General features: G+C 42.6%; 1 protein-coding gene across 4 annotated transcripts in view; it reads right to left on the bottom strand.

Annotated features, from left to right (window-relative positions):
* The window catches only part of tle5 (TLE family member 5, transcriptional modulator), a 39,927-nt gene that overhangs the window by 17,636 nt on the left and 3,274 nt on the right, over nt 1-19,017 (bottom strand). For all 4 annotated transcript variants that reach the window (XM_051377302.1, XM_051377300.1, XM_051377301.1 and 1 more), the window contains exons 2-3: nt 4,925-5,013; nt 755-818 (exon numbers count right to left, since the gene is read on the bottom strand). In XM_051377302.1, the coding sequence (XP_051233262.1) occupies nt 755-818; nt 4,925-5,013 (153 nt within the window). The remainder of the gene's footprint in view (nt 1-754; nt 819-4,924; nt 5,014-19,017) is intronic.

The raw sequence follows: 19,017 nt of genomic DNA, 5'->3' as shown, positions 1-19,017 counted from the left end.
AGGCAACTGTTTAGGCGCACAACGTTAGTAACAGCACAGTGGAGCACTCTTACTCCATAACACATGAATAAACTTCTGTTTCTACAAAAGACCCAAGGCCTTCCAGACAGAGACATACCCCCTTTTTTTACTTTACTTTTACTATTAATATTTTCAATTGAGAATTGATTATGGACTGAATTGTGACACCTAGAATCAAAACTCAATTGTGAAATTCTCATCTCTATTTGTTAACCCTTTGGATTTGTTTCAAACATGTAGGATTGTCTGACGACTCATGTTTCCTGCCAAGTCTGATTTGGGTTAAGCAGTACCACCACATTCCAAGAGCTCAGCTATTTTCTTGTTTGCGTACAATTTTTATGCGTACATACAACAGATGGCCCTACTGAAGATCCAAGTTGTAATAAACCAGAATTACCTTTTAAGAGAAAAATCTTAAAATGAGCAGCAAGACAAGAGACAACAGAGAACAGAGAAGTGCACTGCAAAGGAAAGGCGGTGGAGGAGAGGGGGAGGGTACAGGGAAAGAAAGAGTATTAATTAACAGAGAGGGTGAAAACATAGGAACATACATCATTTCTTTGCATATAAACATCTAAAAAAAACAAAAAAAATATATAAATAAAATGAAATGTAAAATATAATCAGGTACATTGGTCAAACATACTGTGGCAAAAATTATATTTATGAATACACAAGGCACCATACATTGGCACACAACACACACACACATACACACAGCTTCACTCACCATGATATAATGGCGCTGCATCTCTGACTTCTCACTGGCCAACTTGTCACACTCAAGCTTCAAACTGGGGAGAGAGAGAGAAGAGGAGCACTGAGTCAGACCTTGTTAGTCAGCTTGACAGTCTTCCTTCTAAAGTGCTGACACCAGGTGACTTCAACCCTCTTCATCATCATTACCTCCACTTTCACCAACAGCACTGTCATCACTTTCATTCACTTCAACCCTCATCACTGCCTCCACCTTCATCATCTTCTGCACCACCTGCATTGTCATCATCTTGGCTACCATTACCATCTTTATCATCATCGCCATCGCCATCTCCGTCAACATCATCATTACCGCTGTCATCATCCTCACCTTTACTAGTCAGTGGCGGCGTTTTCACAGAGCTTGGCAAGGTGTCGATTGACAGGAGAAAGGTCAAACTCATTCTGAACTCCAGAGATGTGTCTAGCCAAAATGTCTGCTTTCTAAATCAGAGGAGAGGCAGTGAAGTAAAAAGTCTAAATATAGTGTTGGAGCGTTTCCTGCGACCCAGTCCCAGTGACAGCCATTAGCTGTAATCATGTCAGTGCTGATGTCACGCGAGGCGACAGGACAAAGGAGGACGCGTCAACAAGTCACCCTGATAGTCAAATGAAAAAGACGGGGGGGGGGAACTTCCCTCGGTGCCTTTGATTGAAGCAGCCAGTTACAACGTGCCAGTCTCAGAAGGCATCATCCGATGTGAGGACTGGATAAGACTCAGATCAAATAAAGATATGCGCAGGCACACAGTGGATAGTTTCAGATTTAGGATAAGTCTGAAACCTGTTTGATGGTGTGTGTGTGTGTGTATTTATGCTGGGATGTTCTTCTCAGCTGTCTGCGGGAATGACAGCTCGATTACAGCGAGCACTGGCTGAATCTTCAACACTGTTAGTCTTAACTAGCAGACTGAACACAGTGTTACACATGGCCAAAAATGTGAGCTTACTCATACACACACTATTGTGCCTTTTTATGTAATTATTGTAGCAGCTGCAGTGTTATCTTTAGTTTTGGTTAAGAGATCACCTATTGGATTGGATGGATAAACACTGAAATATACAGTATTTAATTAAGTATCTTATTTAATATTTAAAAGACAATTCTAATATAAATGCAGTTTTTTCTTTATTTTATTATGTGTTCTTCAGAGCATTCCTGAAATCCATCTATTTTATACCCCCACATAGGGACTAGAACCTCATTCATTAGGCAAAAGAGGGACACCCTTGAGGTTGCTCATTGTAAGGCTCACACAAAACAAACACATTCACATGAAGGGACAATCTATCAGAAAACCCTTTGGAGGAATCCCTCCATAAACCCTCCAAACTCCATAAAGAAAAGACAAGGGTGTAGATTTAAACTTAGGACCTACTTGTTGCAAAATGTCAGTGCTGCTATGCTGCCCAGTTAAGAAACTATTGCTTGACATATTTATTCAGAAAAAGAGAACACAGAAATCAGACATGTAATGACCCAGAATCTGTCTGTCCTCATGGTGCTCTTAAAAACACTCATTCATCAGTGCACAGAACCTCTTTCCACATATAAAAGTTAATAGCCTAATATCAGCATCCTGATGTCACGGTGATCAATTACCTTCACAGAAGTCCCAGGAGCTGTTTTTTTAATATGCCTTCAAAAATTAAATGAGGACAATCGATGGCCTCATGCGCAATTAGCCATTCGGAATTATCTTTAATTGTGGTACATTAAAGTAAAAACGTTTTTTAAAAATCCCAAATCATGCTGTAATTATTCTGCCTAGCAGTAATACTGAAGATACTATGTTATTGCTGTGATGTTTCTGCACTGCACTGGCCATAGATTACTTGGCAATAAAGGAATGTAAGCAGTATCCCTTCAGAAACCCCTAATGCTTCATGCATAAAGAATCAAATCTAAACCCCTGAAAGGCTTTTACTGGAAAGCAACAACAGTAATTGTTGACTGTCACCGAGGCTAACATCTAAAGGCTAACTCCTTTTTCAATACACACTGCCTCTACATGTAGACATGGATCAGCTTTAAAAAATTCAAGGAAGGAATGAAGAACAGATGCAGCCTGAACTCAACCAGTTTGATAAAGATGTGCAGGTGACGGGCAATTGGACGAGACCCTGATGTCCAACACATCACCAAGGTGAGGGACGTGTTCTGCCGTGTGCAAACAGAGTCAGTCTACTTTACTGGATGATCATGGTTTCTTATACCATGGCATGCAACAGGCAGGGGACTGGGGGAATGTTTCTTTGTTGGGGGTGATGAGCAGGTTTATTCTGCCACCTATTCTTGTGTGTGTAAGAGCAGCCTCTACTTATCCAAAACGCTCCCCTTCCCTCCTACATAAAACCCTTCCTGCTATCCCTGTGTACATGCGTAGGCTGTGTGGTGGGTTGTCATGACGACAGGCCTCCCTGCTGCCAGCCTACCTGGGATTGGCTTTGTGCCTCCCCTGATTGGTGCTCAGCAGCCCCCGGGCTTGCACCGCTGCTCTCAAACGACACTTTGATGGAGTTTTATTGCCGATTCTTCCGTCTCTAAATCGCTCCTGCTGTCATCTTTATTTTGATTTATGTATTCCCTGATCTATTTATGCATGTGAACGAGGGGAGGGGAGAAGAGGTGGGAGAAGAGGAGAAGAGGAGGGGGGTGGAAAGAGGAAGACAGCGACAGCTACAATGCTTGCTACTATACCCGGGGGAACGCCTGCGGTACATTTGCCTTTTAAAGGCTTCAGCAACAGACAAGCACAGCACAGCAGCAAAGAGCTACAAAGCCTCGTCTGTGGCTCCCAACCCCCCACCCCATCCCAGCCCCCCTCCTGAGTCAATAGGCACTGTATGCATGTTCTGTATGCTCAGACAAAAAGGTATTCTTTCAACTGCGCCCTGGCTCTCTGAAGAGGGTTAAACGGTGCTGCTCACCGTTGTGGGAATTGCAAAAACCAAAGGCGAGGAAAAAGACGCGCAGGGTGTTATTGCCGCTTCAGAATCCTCCGCAAACAAGAGCGATCAGACCAGAGCAGGGATTTTGCACACAATTTGCCAGGCTTTCATCTGCCTTCGCCTGTCTCTGAAACTGGCAGAGGCAAGGTTCTGGGAGAACAGGTACAGAGGAACAAACCAACCTCCTCAGGAAGGAAGACGGGCTTCAAAGACTCCACTCTCACAAAGAGAGGATCTCTCGCTGAGATGCAGACCCCATGGCGTCCCCCCTCTTTATAAGTGCTATCAAACAGATCAGTTGAGGTCGAACCAGGCACTTTGGAAGTGCCTCAGACTTCTGGCACTGTAGCGGTATTTAAGCAGTAAAGGGAGATCAATAGCCTAGGGTAAACGAGATTGATTTAGGTATGAGTCAATAAAGGATGTTTCCTCAGTGTGCAGTGTGGTGGTAGAATTGAGGAATAGTGGAACAAAGGCAGACATCTTAATTTTATCACAGTTGACTGCTGAGGTGTCCCAAAAGTTCAAGCTACATATTTATGCAAAGCTATATTTTAGTTCTAAGGCTCTTTTTTTCTCCGTTATTTATTAGTGTTGAGTCAAACGACCAGTGTGTAGGATTTAGTGCCATCAGCGGTGTAGTTGCAGATTCGGGTTCACCTTCCCATTCCAAGCGCAAAAGGTGAATATATGATGGCTGCACAACATGCATAAAATGCAAATGCCCCTATCTGGAGTGTTTGGTTTGTGTGTTCAGTTTGTGTGTTCAGTAGCTTAGCATCAAATAGGAATAAATTAATTGGAATTGTGCCAATTGAAGCACTTTCTCTTATTTCCCTTTATTTAATGACGTATTTCTTTCCAGGGAACTTCCTAGAAAATAGATATTATAGACCTGTAAAATAAAAAGCAGCCTGGTTTCCAAGTGTACCTCAATGTAACAACATGATGTGGAATTAAATATCGAATAAAGGCCATACATTCACATCACGTCACATTCAATATAGAGAAAATACAAAGTGATAAATGTATAGCCTGGAGATATACTTACAAAGAGCTGCACTTATCAGGCTGTTGTATGTAAATGCTTCTCCAATGTATTTGTGTGTGTGTGTGTGTGTGTGTGTGTGTGTGTGTGTGTGTGTGTGTGTGTTTGAGTGTCTGTGTACATGCAAGTGTTTTCTGATTGCACCTGTGGTATTGTGCTTGGAGGAACTGGAACTCATCCTTGATCCTGTCACAGGAGTCAGAGGTTGTGAATTTCAGCTGCTGCGATGAAGCCTGCCAAAAAGAAAACACACAAGAGGCAAAGGTAAGAAACGAGTAGAAAGAGAAAGAATATGAAACATGAGGAGGGGTGATTGACAGCGAATGAGAGCAGAGTGAGAGAAATAATTAAAACCATAAACATGAAATCATGCAGTTTTCAATTTGACGCAGTCCAACGGGTACGACATTACTAAGAAATTGGTTGCCAAATACGTCTCCACACACAGGGGGCCCAATGCATAAAACCCTGCGCAGATTTCAAGACTAGAACTGTGCATTCACAAAAGCAGAAACATGCAGACCCATTGTTGCTGCCCGATTTTTAACCCCCTCCGTATGCACTATTCTGTCACTCTGAAATTATGCGCCTGCTCACGAGTGATCCACACACAGCCACAATTAGCTATAAATGGATGTCGACACACCCCTATTTAACCTTCTATAGACACAACCCAGACTCTTTCTGTCCTTGGTCTGGCTCTGGCAGCGTCTTTACAGTCCTGAAGCAACCTTAAGAGTTATTACCCATAGCCATTACGAACAATAGCATATGTTGTGAGCCATAACAGCCTATTGATTGATGACACATGACTGAGTCAAACATATAACCCCAATGTGTGTTATTATTCCAGTCCTTATTGTTATTCCAATGTTCAATTTGGGTGACAATACGTAAACCTACTTGCTCATGCTAGAATAAATCTTACTTGTATAAATAGGGATGGTAACACACATTTATAAATGTTATTATAGGGAACTTGGGAGTGTTTGAGTTGTTGAAAAGATTTACCTCCAAATAAAATGTCTCTTAAATTCCCTCACTGACGTCATCCTCTTCTTTGCCACATTGCAACATCGCACTCAAAGGTTCACTCATACAAGTGCTGGTACACGTGTTGTGAAGCATGTGTGGAGTAATATGGATAAAATCTTCTATCAAGTCATGTCAATTTTAGTTATGTAGCCCAATCACAAATCAAAATTTTCCTCATGGGGCTTAATAATTTGTACAACACACAACATCCTCTGTCCTTAGACCTTATCAATTATATGTATCACAATACATATCAATTTAAATTGTAGTGGTGACATAAAGTAGTGAATCCAGACAAACTGGCATGTCATGACACATTAATTGAAATAATCCCTAACTTTATGGAGAGTACAAACAAACAAACAGTTATTATATCTCAGTATAAACAGTATGGGAAAGTCTCTACCGGTTGACAAATCAAGTATCATCTCACAGTCTCACAATATTATCAAATTGTTTAACCCTAAAGTAAGAACATGCCTAACCTTGTTGCACTTTTGTTCCAATGAATGTTATTTTTATGACTGTGCAATATTAATGCATTTGGCCCCTGAAACTGGCCATGGTGAGTTGGCGGACATGACTTAAGTACAAAATAAACATATATTATAAAAAACAATAGACAGAAAGACTAATAGTCCTTTTCGACTGCAGGTAGGTAAAATAAATGTATCATTACATGCAGCCATTGTCACAAGCTCTGCCTTTGTTTTAATCTGATCTGGAAACTGCTCAGGGTGTGCTAATAAATTTAGGTATTTCAGGGGTTGCTCGCAGTGCTGTTGATTGTAATAGGACAAGCACATGTGTCATCCATCACAACAAGGACAACTACAACAAACACAATGCCTGGTGTGTTGCAGAAATGGGGATAAAACAACAATATAAAAAACAGGGTATAGCAAAAAATCTAAACAGTTCGAACAAGATTATAGAAAAATAAATGACTACAATGTGCGTAATCGAGCAAACTGAAAAACTACAAATTGGGTTGATTCAGAAATTAAACGATTAGTCTGTTAATCTATTAGGCAAAGATTTACTTATTTCTTCGGTTTTATATTAAAGTAAACTGAATATCTTGGGGTTTCAGACTGTTGGTTGGACAACATGACATGGGAAGATGTTAACTTGGCCTCTGGGAAATTGTGGTGAGTTCTTTTCACAATTTTCTGACTATTGTCAATCAATCAATCAATCACATATTTTGGAGATTACCTGATAATGAAAATAATAATAATTACAAAATTGTTTTCATTATCTATTCATAAAATGGGTTCATCTTAAACATGACAGAAAATCAGTGACAATATCGACGCCACTTCTTCCACTGTTCTCCCACAGTCGCTTGCAAGATGTCGCCTTTTTTGCAGTGGTAACACCAAAAGAACAAAGTACCAAAGCCTTCGTAATATTCTTTAAGGTTCAAAGAAGACCCTAGTTACCGATTGATAAGTTCCTGCAGAGGAAAAGCCATATATGTATGGTCTTAGCTCACAAAACACACAACACTAGACTAGCACTAGTTTAGTCACAGTTGGTGGTTCATTTCATAAGTTGGCTCGCCGTACCATAAATGTGCACCAAATTCCACCAAATTCCATCCATGTCATGTAAAAAAAGACTTTGTGTGGGTTTCATACAACAAGCTACATCATCGTTCTTTCACCTAGCCTGGATATTGCCATTAGCCCTTATTGTAATTCTGTCCACACTACATTCCCCAGGCAGCGGTGGATGGCCAGGTTGTGTTAGAGCACAGCAAGCATCAAACCCAAATAGGGACAAAATCTCATTATTTCTCAGCAGGCTGCATAATGGGTCAGGTGGGGAGGGGGAAAAAAATCGACATTTTCCTACTACCATTGAGCAGGCATAAAAAACCATCAGAAATCTGATTGCAGCACTTACGGGAAGCTAGCCCGCTGCTGTTGGGAATGACCTGTCGCTTTGTAGCCTGCTCCCCACGGCATGTCGCTCAGCTTCACTTTTACCTACAAATAGGCCCCTTCGCATTCACAGAACCATGGTCAGAGACTATACTAAGCAACAGGATTACCTCAGGTAGTAGGAAAAGACTTCAAAGGCTCAGTAGGAAGTGCTTAGCTCTAACATGGTTAAAGGTTGAAGATGAATTCTTACTAAAGCCTCCCAGGGTGAAAACATATATACTCATAGTATTGTATCAGTTTGGACATTAAATTAAATATTTTAGACACACAAAAACTATTAACACTTACTCAAAAAATTAGAAGCATTAAGGTTGGAGGAGAAAGACAGACAGTTAAAGTGGTCATTCAAAAACACACACACAAAAAAAATACACAGTCCTGCAAAACAGTGACGAGCACAGTGACCCCAGCCATTACTTTCAAATGTCATGAGAAGTGCTGACATTATCACGCCGCCACCACACACAGAAACCCCCAATCCACACAAACCAAGCCGCTGCTCGGAGACAGAGGCTCCGACTGTAAAGCAGAATAACCTTTTTCCATTATCTCTCCAGCCAGTATGGCATGGACCAAACTCAGCAAACAACAGCCTGGCTATATGGGTGTGTGCCACACAGAGCCTGTGTCAACACATGGCACTTAGCTACAGGCAGCCATGCAACACACACTGCAATAACTGTTCTCTGCACTGGCATGGTTTCTGAACACTGTGTGTGTTTGTGTGTGTGTCTGCCTACAGGTTACCCCTTGTGCCTGAGGGTAGAGTTGTTGCCCTAGATCTGATTTCCTCCCTGTGTAGCGCAGTATGCAAACGTTTAAAATACCAAAGTTTCTCTCAGTCAACAGCCCCAGGTAGGGCATACTGTTCCACGGGGAATACAGACGGAGATAGAGAAGACAGAGTGAAGTAGACAAAGACATGGTGAAAGAAAGGAAAATAAGGAAAGCAAGAACTCTTTCAATTATCATGAAACCAAACAGGTACGGCAAATTAGGACTTTTATGACTTAGTACTATATAGTATCTTCCCCAACACTGTATACTGTAAGTATTCAATATAATATATATTATTTTGTAGGTTCTGTATGTTAGACATTTTGGAATTTGTACAAAAAACTAAAATAAAGTAGGATACATTGCAAGTACAGCTGAAGCTGGTAGGAATGTCATTTGTCTTCTAACTCACAAACTAAACGTATTGGATTAATATATATTTCGGTGGTACTAGATGAAAGGTCAGGACATCAAAGTTTTTACAAATCATCCTGAGGGTAACATGGATGTCTGAACCAAATATAAATGGCAGTCCATCCAAAAATGTTGAGACATTTCACGTTGAACCACAAACAACCTTAAGGGGGCACTCGAACAGTCAGTAGAATTCATCCTGTTCCTCTAGAAACCATGAATGTCTGTACAACATTTTTATCTCTATTTATGTTGTTATTGAGATATTTCAGCATAACATAAACATAAATCATAACATTAGGAAGGTCTAAGAAGTTTTACAACTGGCTAACCAAGCTGAAAATCAGCCAATCAATTTTTGGTTGCCTAAAGGTGGCAGACAGAGCGGTTACTAAATTTGAATTATGTATAACTTGAGTGATGATTGACCTGTGGATATAGTCCTGCATATCTTATACAGTAGTTTGCAGAATATTATTTTTGGTTCTGTCTTTTTTTTTTACTCACAAAAACACACAAATTCAACTGTGGTTGAAAAACACTAACACACTAAATTTAGATTTTATATTTGGAAAATAATGTGTTAGTAGGGTCAATTACATTTGGTGGAATATATTAATTAGGGTTGCCTTTTTGAAATGGAGATGCAGCAAACAAATAAATACTGAACAATAGTATTTGTTTGTGAGAGTACAGTACAGGAGCCTCATTGGCCCTATTTATTTTCACAGACATGTTGCCCGTTGTGTAACTGTTGCTCATTATCCCTACTTTGACTCTGAACCTTTGATGATGTGGTTAAGCTTATTTAGTATTGGCAGTTCTGTCTCATAGATGTATTAATGCTCATCAGTTGTGATTTGGTCTTTATTTATTATATATTTATACTCTACACTTTCAGGTTGGAGTAAATCACTGTAACAGCAACACTCTCATTCAGTCAGAGGGTTCTACGATGATCTTCATTAATGCGGGAATGGATGCCAACAAGGGCTACCCGGAAAGTGGTTGGCAGTGGTCAACATCTGGTTGCCCGGGGCAACAAGATAACAGTCACACTTCACCTTCTACTTGAAATGTTTCACAGATTTGTAACATAGATCAGAACTCTACAGCAAAAAGATGTATTTACTGAACCCAGATCAAATGTGGCCATATTTGGCTGATGGCTGGCAACAATTTGAAAGCTTGGCTGGAGGTGATGTTCACGTAAACGCTAGCTTATGATCCTGCTAAGCGGTCAGGAAGGGAGCAGGGGTAATTTAAGCCATGGTTTTGTTATTTAAGACCTCATCAAATACAGAACCCCACTCTGGAGTAAAGATGGAATAACCTTGCCCCAATGTGCATACAACTGGTGGCACAAGCAGTAGAAAAGTCTTGATGAAATTGTTTTGTTTTGCTTATAGTAAAACATATTAGTGAGTACAGTCTACCCCTCAATCAAGGACATCACAAAACAGCCCAAAGATCCTGGATAAAACGCCAGCAAAGTGCAGGAGTCTGAAGGACTATTCTCACAGCGCTGCCTTTATACTTTTGCCACTGCACAACCAGACTATGCAGGCCTCTCCTGACTCCATGCAATATACACAGCTAACAATGTTTATTATCTCTCTCTCTCTGTCAGTGACCAAAACAAGGTGCTCTATGGGGGCCTGAGAGCCCACAACAGATGGATGCCCATAATGTTAATGAAATACTGCCGTAATATTGTGACACATGCCATCTGCTGTGACAAAAAAAGGTACCTACACGCTGTGAGTGAAAATGTGTTTGTGCAAGAGAGAGGCTAGGCTAACACGTGTGTGTCTGTGTGCACGCTTTTGTTTGTGTTACAGAGGAATAGCCTAGACAGTGCGAAAGAGAAAGATATGTGTGTGTCAGAGCAAAACAGAGAGCCTGAACATTGAATAGGTGTGTGTGAGGGACAGATTTTGTGTGTGTGCGCATCTGTGTGTGGAGTGTGATAAGCCTCTATGTAAGATGCTTGGCTGCCAGAGGAACAAATATTCACTGCCATGAATCATACACAAGGATACAAGAGCCCACACACACTCCCCTCACATGCAAAATTTACATAGCACACACACACACACACACACACACACACACACACACACACACACACAGCACCTAAATGTAGGACAATCTCTAATTTGATTCTGCCCTGCTCCTTTGAGACGTAATTAAAGCATTAAAAAGCTTTGTGCGCTGGTGAGGCAATTGAGACAGTCTTCAGCGAATAAATGGGATTCATCGTTTCAGGAAATTGCTGCCCCACCCCCATCCCCCACCCACCAACCCAAAGCCCACTCATCGTCACCCCTCCCTCCAAACACACACACACACACACACACACACACACACACACACACACACACACCCACCCACCCACCCTCCCTGGCCTCATCATCTGGTCCAATCCATGTGAAATCTACTGTGAACCATAATGTCTATTTTAAAAAAGAATCAGGCTAAGGCTGTTTCTGCTCCATAGATCAGTCGACAAAGGCGACGGGAAGGGATGGAGATTATGGGGGGGCTCGGCTTCACACACACAGACCACACTAGTGATTAGACACACCAACAATACATGAATACAGTACATATATCCAGTAGAGTATTTAGACACACGTGCACAGCACATACACGTATATAAACACACACACACACGCACACACAAAAACAGCAGGATACATTGGAAAACATCCTCCTCAGTATAAATCCTGCCTGAGGGTAGCAGCAGTGTGGGGATTGTATTTCCTGGAGCACTGCCTGACTGTTTACATCTCAGTTGGAGTGTGTTTGCATGTGATATTTGTGTATGTGTGTGTGTCTACGTTGGGGGCAGGGATGGAGCCTTGGCATTGTAATCACTCACTAATGACTGGATGTTATCTCACTCCCACTTTTAAATGAATGCAGAAGATCTACACTGACGAGCAGTTGGCCTATTTCTCAACGCCAGGCTGTCGTGTTTGCTCCATAGCAACAGTCCCAAGGATGCCATTTGAGCCATCCACCTCCTCTGTCCATCACATTTCCCAGTTTGAGTGTGGAGGATAGGCGCAAACACATTATTATTCAAAGATAACACAATGACTGAATAGAAGGGAAAGTATTTTTGTTGAAAGCAAAATAATAATTTGCCTTTTTTCAGTTGAGTTTGGTGGTGAGATTAGAAACCGTAGGGGTAAATTAAAGCCTAGATGTGAGTGCAGTATGTGTGTGGTTTAGAAAAACGTCTTTGTGAAAAGTGCTGAGAGCAAGTACAGAAAGTGGTGTTTAGATGTGATGCATTATTGTGAAACATTAGGAGTAATTCAACACAACTCTGCGATGGGAGGTGTCAACTCTCCCATTTTCTGGGCCCATTTCCTGTAAAATATAAGTTTCTACACCAAGCATTCGCCCTCTTGAAGGGGATAATTATGTCCTGCTGTGTGTACTGCTGAATACAACACGTGGGGTATGTGTTTAACATGTAGGCAAACCTCTCAGCAAAAATCCATCACGACATGATTCATCGAGCCAGGCGTTTAGGGCTTAAGCCTTTTGCTAATACACCCGCACCAAACAAGATCACATCCTCCATCTAAGAATAGCCCCAACCAAACAATTCCATCTAAATATCCCAGATTAGTGTTTGGACTAAAGCGTATGTGCCCACTGATCTGAGAGAGGGACAGGGCTAACTGGCCCGCATCCAAGCTCACCCCGGCCAACTCTGTCTGGGCCAAGCGAGCCTTGCTATGTTAGCTGCTGTGTGTGTGTGTGTGTGTGTGTGTGTGTGAGTGAGAGAGGAGGCTAAGGAATAGGATTGTGTCTTCAGCCGCTCTGGACAGGGGCTTTAGAGCGCAGGGAGAGCCTAATCCTGTTTGGGCCAGGAATTTGATTTTGATTATTATCTCTCACGAACCAAGCCAAGGCTTACCCCCATTTCTGCAGCGTTATCCCCACAACACACACACAAACACACATACACCTCCCCCTTGCAGCCCAACAGATTTGACCTCGTTAAGACGCTTTAAAGGGGATTATTCTACTTTTATCACTTCGAGTGAAGTGCCCTTACTAACATAGGCTTGGCATGGCTCGGTCTCCCTCCCCACTCTCCAGAACTATCTTGACCCCCTATGCAAGGCCAGCCAAGCGCACAGTACAAACGCACACAAACATGACACTTAAGGCACACTGCCTCGCAATGTGCACAGATGCACAAAAATCTAGTGGACTTTCCCCACAAACACACACAGGCATGTACACAAACATAGCTGACACAAGGTGGGGTCAGGCATACTGAAACACAACATACACAGACACAGACACAGACACAGACACACACACACACACGAAAATAGTGCAGAGATTGCAAAGCCAAGGGAAATGGGCAATTTGTCAAGAGTGGGGAAAGTGGTGAGGCCGACAGGGCTGTGGGTTTGGAGACCATGGCTGAGATTAAAGCCAGCCTCGCAGAAGGGGGGCTTTAAGATTACACCCAGTACGGTTGTACAGATGATTGATGCCTGCTTGTAAAAACCAAGGTTATTACTTACAACAGCCAACGAAGGAGGGAAGACAGGGAGGGAGGAAAGGAAGATTAGTCCCAAAGTTCACAACAAATAAGTGGACAATGAAAGCAGAAAGCTGGAGCGCCAGCGTGCGGCTGACACCAGGGAACTTCTGTTTCATCTGCTCAATTGAGGCACTAAAGTTCTGATGTGTACACATGCTAAAAGTTTTTAAAAAGGTAGGGCTATTTCCCCCCCCCCGACTCCAATCCAAGTCATTTAATTTTGAGTAACTGCTAATGAGTCCCAGTCTTATCTTTATATTATGCTACATTATAATGAAATTTCAGCATGTCATAGGCCACGTTCAGACTGACAATAGTACAGCTTCCTCCTTCATTACAATTGCACTGACAGTGTGCTCACTGTGTTATGGCTTTCGTATGCTTCAACCAAAGTGCTTGTCTGATGGCCGCACAGCGTCTGAAGCCCCCTCCCCCTACATTTTTCCTACATTGGAAGTGGGGTGATTACTTTCAACACGTTTTCTAACTTTCCAAAACCCACAATCCAACAAGCAAGTCCACATCACGCAGCAATTGGCCAGGAGTGCCAAGCTGAGAGTACGCAGGATATGAACTTCTTTTCGTATGTACAAACGAGTTCAACACTATGAATGCCTTAAAGGAAAGTCCCAATGTGTGTGCAGTTATGCCCATATTTGAACGATTATCATGCCTTGCCCCTCTCTTTTCACCCGTTTGTGGCCGTTTGGAACTATAAAGACTTTTGATATCATAACACTCAGTTTAAATTGTGTGCATTGTTTTAAAGTCTAAATTTGAATAAATCGATTCATCGCAGAGCTCTAACTGTGACCCAAATGTGTTTTTCTGCCAAACCCACAATTTACCGGCATTTGGCGCTTCGCAGGTGTCAATTGTGGACGCTGTAATCAATCTGTTACAAAATCTGGACTTCCTGGATGTTTTTTGTGTTCTCTCTGGTACCTGTAGCAGCACATCAGCACCAATGCAGTCCCTAGTGGTTTTTCAGTCTGAATACCCACTTACCCATGTGACACAATTGACAGGGTGTCTTGTTGCAAATATCGAGCATATTTAATAATGATGGGACCGGTTGCACTCCGGACTAGCAGGGCGCCGACCTCACAGCAGGGTGGTGACAATACCTGCCAACATGTATTCTGGATGCAACACGATAGAAACCAGCCCCGTCTCATAGGGGACATCTGTCCTCACCAACTCCCCCCTTCCTGGACAAACACACTGAAGGGAGGTTTTTGCCTTGCTGTGAATCCTTATGGTGTCTGAATGAGATCTCGGTGGAGATGAGGCAGCATATTGTTCCAATCCGGGCATTACTGCTCTTAGGCACACAAACAGAGCAGCTAATTCTCTTGTCTGAACTGGTGCAGTGCCTTGCATTTTGGCAGGTCTAGGGGCCCTGGCCGGGCCGGGCCAATCAAGCAGCCCCCTGTTGCGCCGCTTTGTTCCAGCCCATCGCACTGTTCTGCTCTGAGGAAGGACTGCCCCGCCCACCACCCTCCCTCCCTCTCACCTCCCACACACTCCTCATAGGGAGCCAGTGCTGAATACTGATGCAGCCGCTCCACTCCACCCCCCCCCCACCTCCACTCCCACACAAAAACACACACACGCACACACATACCACCCGATGAGCTCTCAGCTGTGCGTGTGAATGTGCAAGTAAACACACACAAGAACAAACTCATTACCATTCTGCTCTTTTTCTCTTCACGCACAACATCCTTCAGAGAATGCACGGACACACACACACACACACACACAAATCTGCACACTCTCAGATATTGCACATGCACGTACGTCCATAAATGCTGCAGAAACACACTCATATTCAGATCGGTGAGTTCACAAAGCTACTGCAGACTTGAGAAAAACAAAAAACATGGTACAACTCAGTTGACATCTGTTTTTATTTATATTCACGTTCTTTCTGGTGAATTTGCTCCGGTACTTTACGTAAGGTAAAGTGGCCCAAGCAGACAAAGAGGTACAGATACAATTCAGCTTGTAAATCTTCATCAACATTTAGGGGGATGCCCTAATTGGAAAAATCTAATATTTTCACTTAATTTTGACAAATAGCAACTTCAAATTCACAAGATTTTATGTACATATCCTGTGATCCTTGTTCTAGTTTCTCTCCTAAAATATCAATTTACAACTAAATAGATAAAACCTATAGCACACAACAAGCTGTCTTGTATTTTCTTGACCTCACCTGTAATGAATATGCCACTGCTTGTTTAGTGGGTCCATATAGATCCTTCTTCAGTTATTTCTGTCCACACAGTGAAAGTTCTGTGAGTGGCCCGGCAAGGGGACTGCATCATTTAAAAAGTGATTAAATTGTTTCTGTCACCTTGATTCAGTAGTTCCATCCAGCCAGAGGATACTCTGGTGTACAATGTGAACTCCAAAAGCAGAAAAGGTGTGGTTGCATCTGTAAATGTGTTTGTTTTGCTTACACTAATGTGAACACCTAAAAAGGATGTATAAAATGGGGTACCAACAACAGACCAAACATGCTCTGCAAAGGGAATATATTTGAAAATACTGACATGTGAGTGTAAATTAAGGCAACTCAGAATTAATATCATCCAAATCTGAGAATGCTCACTTGCTGACACATTCACTTCACCATGCTTGCTTTGTAAACAAATAATTAAATGGTACACAGCCACCTGACATTCTTTAAAGTTGCTGGCTCATGTGGCTTAAGCATGACCAACAAAATGCACTCATTCCATGTGATTTTCCAGATAATGTGCTATATCACAATACATACTGATCATATACTGACATTAGGCTACATAATTACATATATTGTGATTATGTAATTTTAGCCCTATTTCCCACCTATTTGGTGCTCTTAATGAGTCATGTAATTCCATATAATTCTATTTTATGTGTCTACACATGTGAGGACACATCCTCAGACTTAGTGTAGTTTAAAACGGAACTGCATTTGCTGTCTGTGTCCCTTTTGGACTATATCCAACAGTTGAACAGCAAGTGGAGTACTTTAACAGTATTACACAAAATAACCTTAGTGGAAATGCCAGAAATCAAAAACAACAACAAAGACTTACAGTACAATATGTGCTAAATTTGTATGCAGTTATGGGTTTTTTTAGGGGTTAACTGCCAACCATGAAACACAATGTCCCTGGTTTGAGTCGGACTGGGGATCCCTGTTGCATTTCTCTCTCCCATGTTTCCTGTCATCTCTTTACTAGCGCTATAAAATAAAGGCCTAAAATGCAAAAAATAATCTGAAAAGAAAGTGTGTGTACTAGGGTGCACTGGTCTTCTGTATAAAGGGCGTATAAGTGAGTGTTTGAATGTGTATTCACATGTATCTTCTCTCGCCTACTTGAGCCCAAGTCAGTGTGTCTGCATTCAAGAAGAGAATGGCTGCACCAGCCTACACCCCTCCCTTTCAACCAACCACTGAGCATTTTGACAATCATCCACTGTGGCCCTTCACAAAAATCAACATCACCTGTGACCCATGGCCTCAACTCAGCCACTCAAATGCAGGGCCTCCTGCAGGGCGGGGGTTTCTGGGGGGGCTGTGGGGCTCTGTTTGTCATGCTAATCAGCTGGCCTAACCTTAACGACCCAGACATCTGCTGCCCTGCATGTGTCAAGCCCCCACATTCAATTTGTTCCCCAGATACAAAAAGCAGGTAAGACCCTCAAGGCTGGTAAGAATGTCTGTGTGTGTGCGTCCTTGTGGGTGATGTTGTATGGGCGAAAGGGAAAAATCCTTTCCTTTCTGTGCATGTACTAGAGCAATAATTAGCAGCAGAGAAGAGAGCTAAAGTGTACGCTCGTGCGTTCTATGCCGTTGTCCTTTCTTCTGTGTGTGTGCACGGTTTAATGTCCGGTACCCCCCACCAACCAACACACACAGCCAGGCTGGTTGGTTGCTCGCTCACACACACACACACACACACACACACACACACACACACTTGAACACGTGTGTGTGTGTGTGTGTGTGCAGCAGAGCGATGGAGAAGGGGTGGGGGGAGTTTGTTTAATGGGCGAGACAGGGGACCATGGGGATTAAGCTCCCCCCAGCTGGAGGCTTTAGAGGAAAGGCTGGGGGCTGTCCTGTTAATTCAAGTGGGCTTAATAATGCCTGTGCACCCTCTGCCCCTGACCCTCCCACCACTACATCAGATCTGGGAGGAAACGCATGATAAAGGCAGACAAGCAAGAGGAGGGGGGAGTGTGTGTGTGTGTGTGTGTGTACAACCTGTGGCCATCTCTACAGTCGAGCATGGGCTCAGGGGACTTGAGAGATTTCGCCTCTATATTACTCGCGCTCCTCTCCGGCTTTGGCACAAGGCCTTTCTGTTGCTCCACTTTCATGCCACAGCCAGCTTTGTTGAAGCTGCATTAGGATTAATCAACACCCAAACAATATGGCAAATGCTATCAACTGGGTCAGGCACTGTGCCACTATCAAATGAGACTTTTCCCTCTTAAACCAATGAACTGTGCCCATAACCTGTGACAGTAGATTAAAATGCACCCATTGACATAAAAGACACATGAATCCCTGTTAAACCAGTCTTCTCTGTATAAATGGGACAACTATCTGAAATAAACAAAATCATTGTTATCTATTTTTTTATTCCAAATATAATAACAATTTTGCTATATTTATTTGTTTGAATAGTGCAGGTCATTGTCCAGAGTATACACAGCGAGTGAGTGGGCGTGTTGATGACGATGCATGGCGTGTAGCTGCGTTGATCGTTTCGCTTTCATATCTGCCAATCAATGTCAGCCTACACAAGTCTCATCTGCGGTGTGCGTTTCTCCTGCCGCTGCACGTTGCTCTCCGTTTCTATCACCCTTCCCTGTTCCCATAACAATTAAGTTTTGTCGTTTGTGGTCATTTTTGAGAGTTTGTTTTGACATCAATGCAAAAAGAGTCACCATTAAGGATAAGTCATTCTCTTCCTCCTGCACGCTCTACCCAGGCGCGAGCGACTTGGTTTGCCTAAACCAAGTATTTCCGACACGCGAGAACACGTCCTCTTGTTATCGGACAATGTCCCAACCTGATTCTCAAGACATTGTTTGGAGTTCATATGTGAAAACAGCTTGTGATTCACACAGGAAACGCCTTAATGCAGAGTACCCACACGTCACCACCACTGGCAATCCAGTTTCCTCTGCAAATCCTCTGCTGCTTTAAATTAGAGGCATTATACATGACAGGGGCCTTGATTGTACATATCCATTGTGGAAATGTAAAGCTTTTGTTCGCTTCGTATGCCAATATGGAAATGTAACGCTAATGTTACAACTGCGTGAACAAAGGAAAGTAAAAGGAAAGCAGACTTGCTGGTGACAGAGTCAGTTTGAGAGATCCATCATCTGTCATTATGAGGCAGCGCTGTTACTCTCTCATCCTCCAGCTCCTTATCTCTGACACTCATATCTATATGGGTGTCACA

This window comes from Dicentrarchus labrax, unplaced genomic scaffold (assembly GCF_905237075.1).
Source record: "Dicentrarchus labrax unplaced genomic scaffold, dlabrax2021, whole genome shotgun sequence".
NCBI lineage: Eukaryota > Metazoa > Chordata > Actinopteri > Moronidae > Dicentrarchus > Dicentrarchus labrax.
The sequence above is the reverse complement of the archived record's forward strand: the minus strand, read 5'-3'. Positions and strand labels throughout refer to the sequence as shown.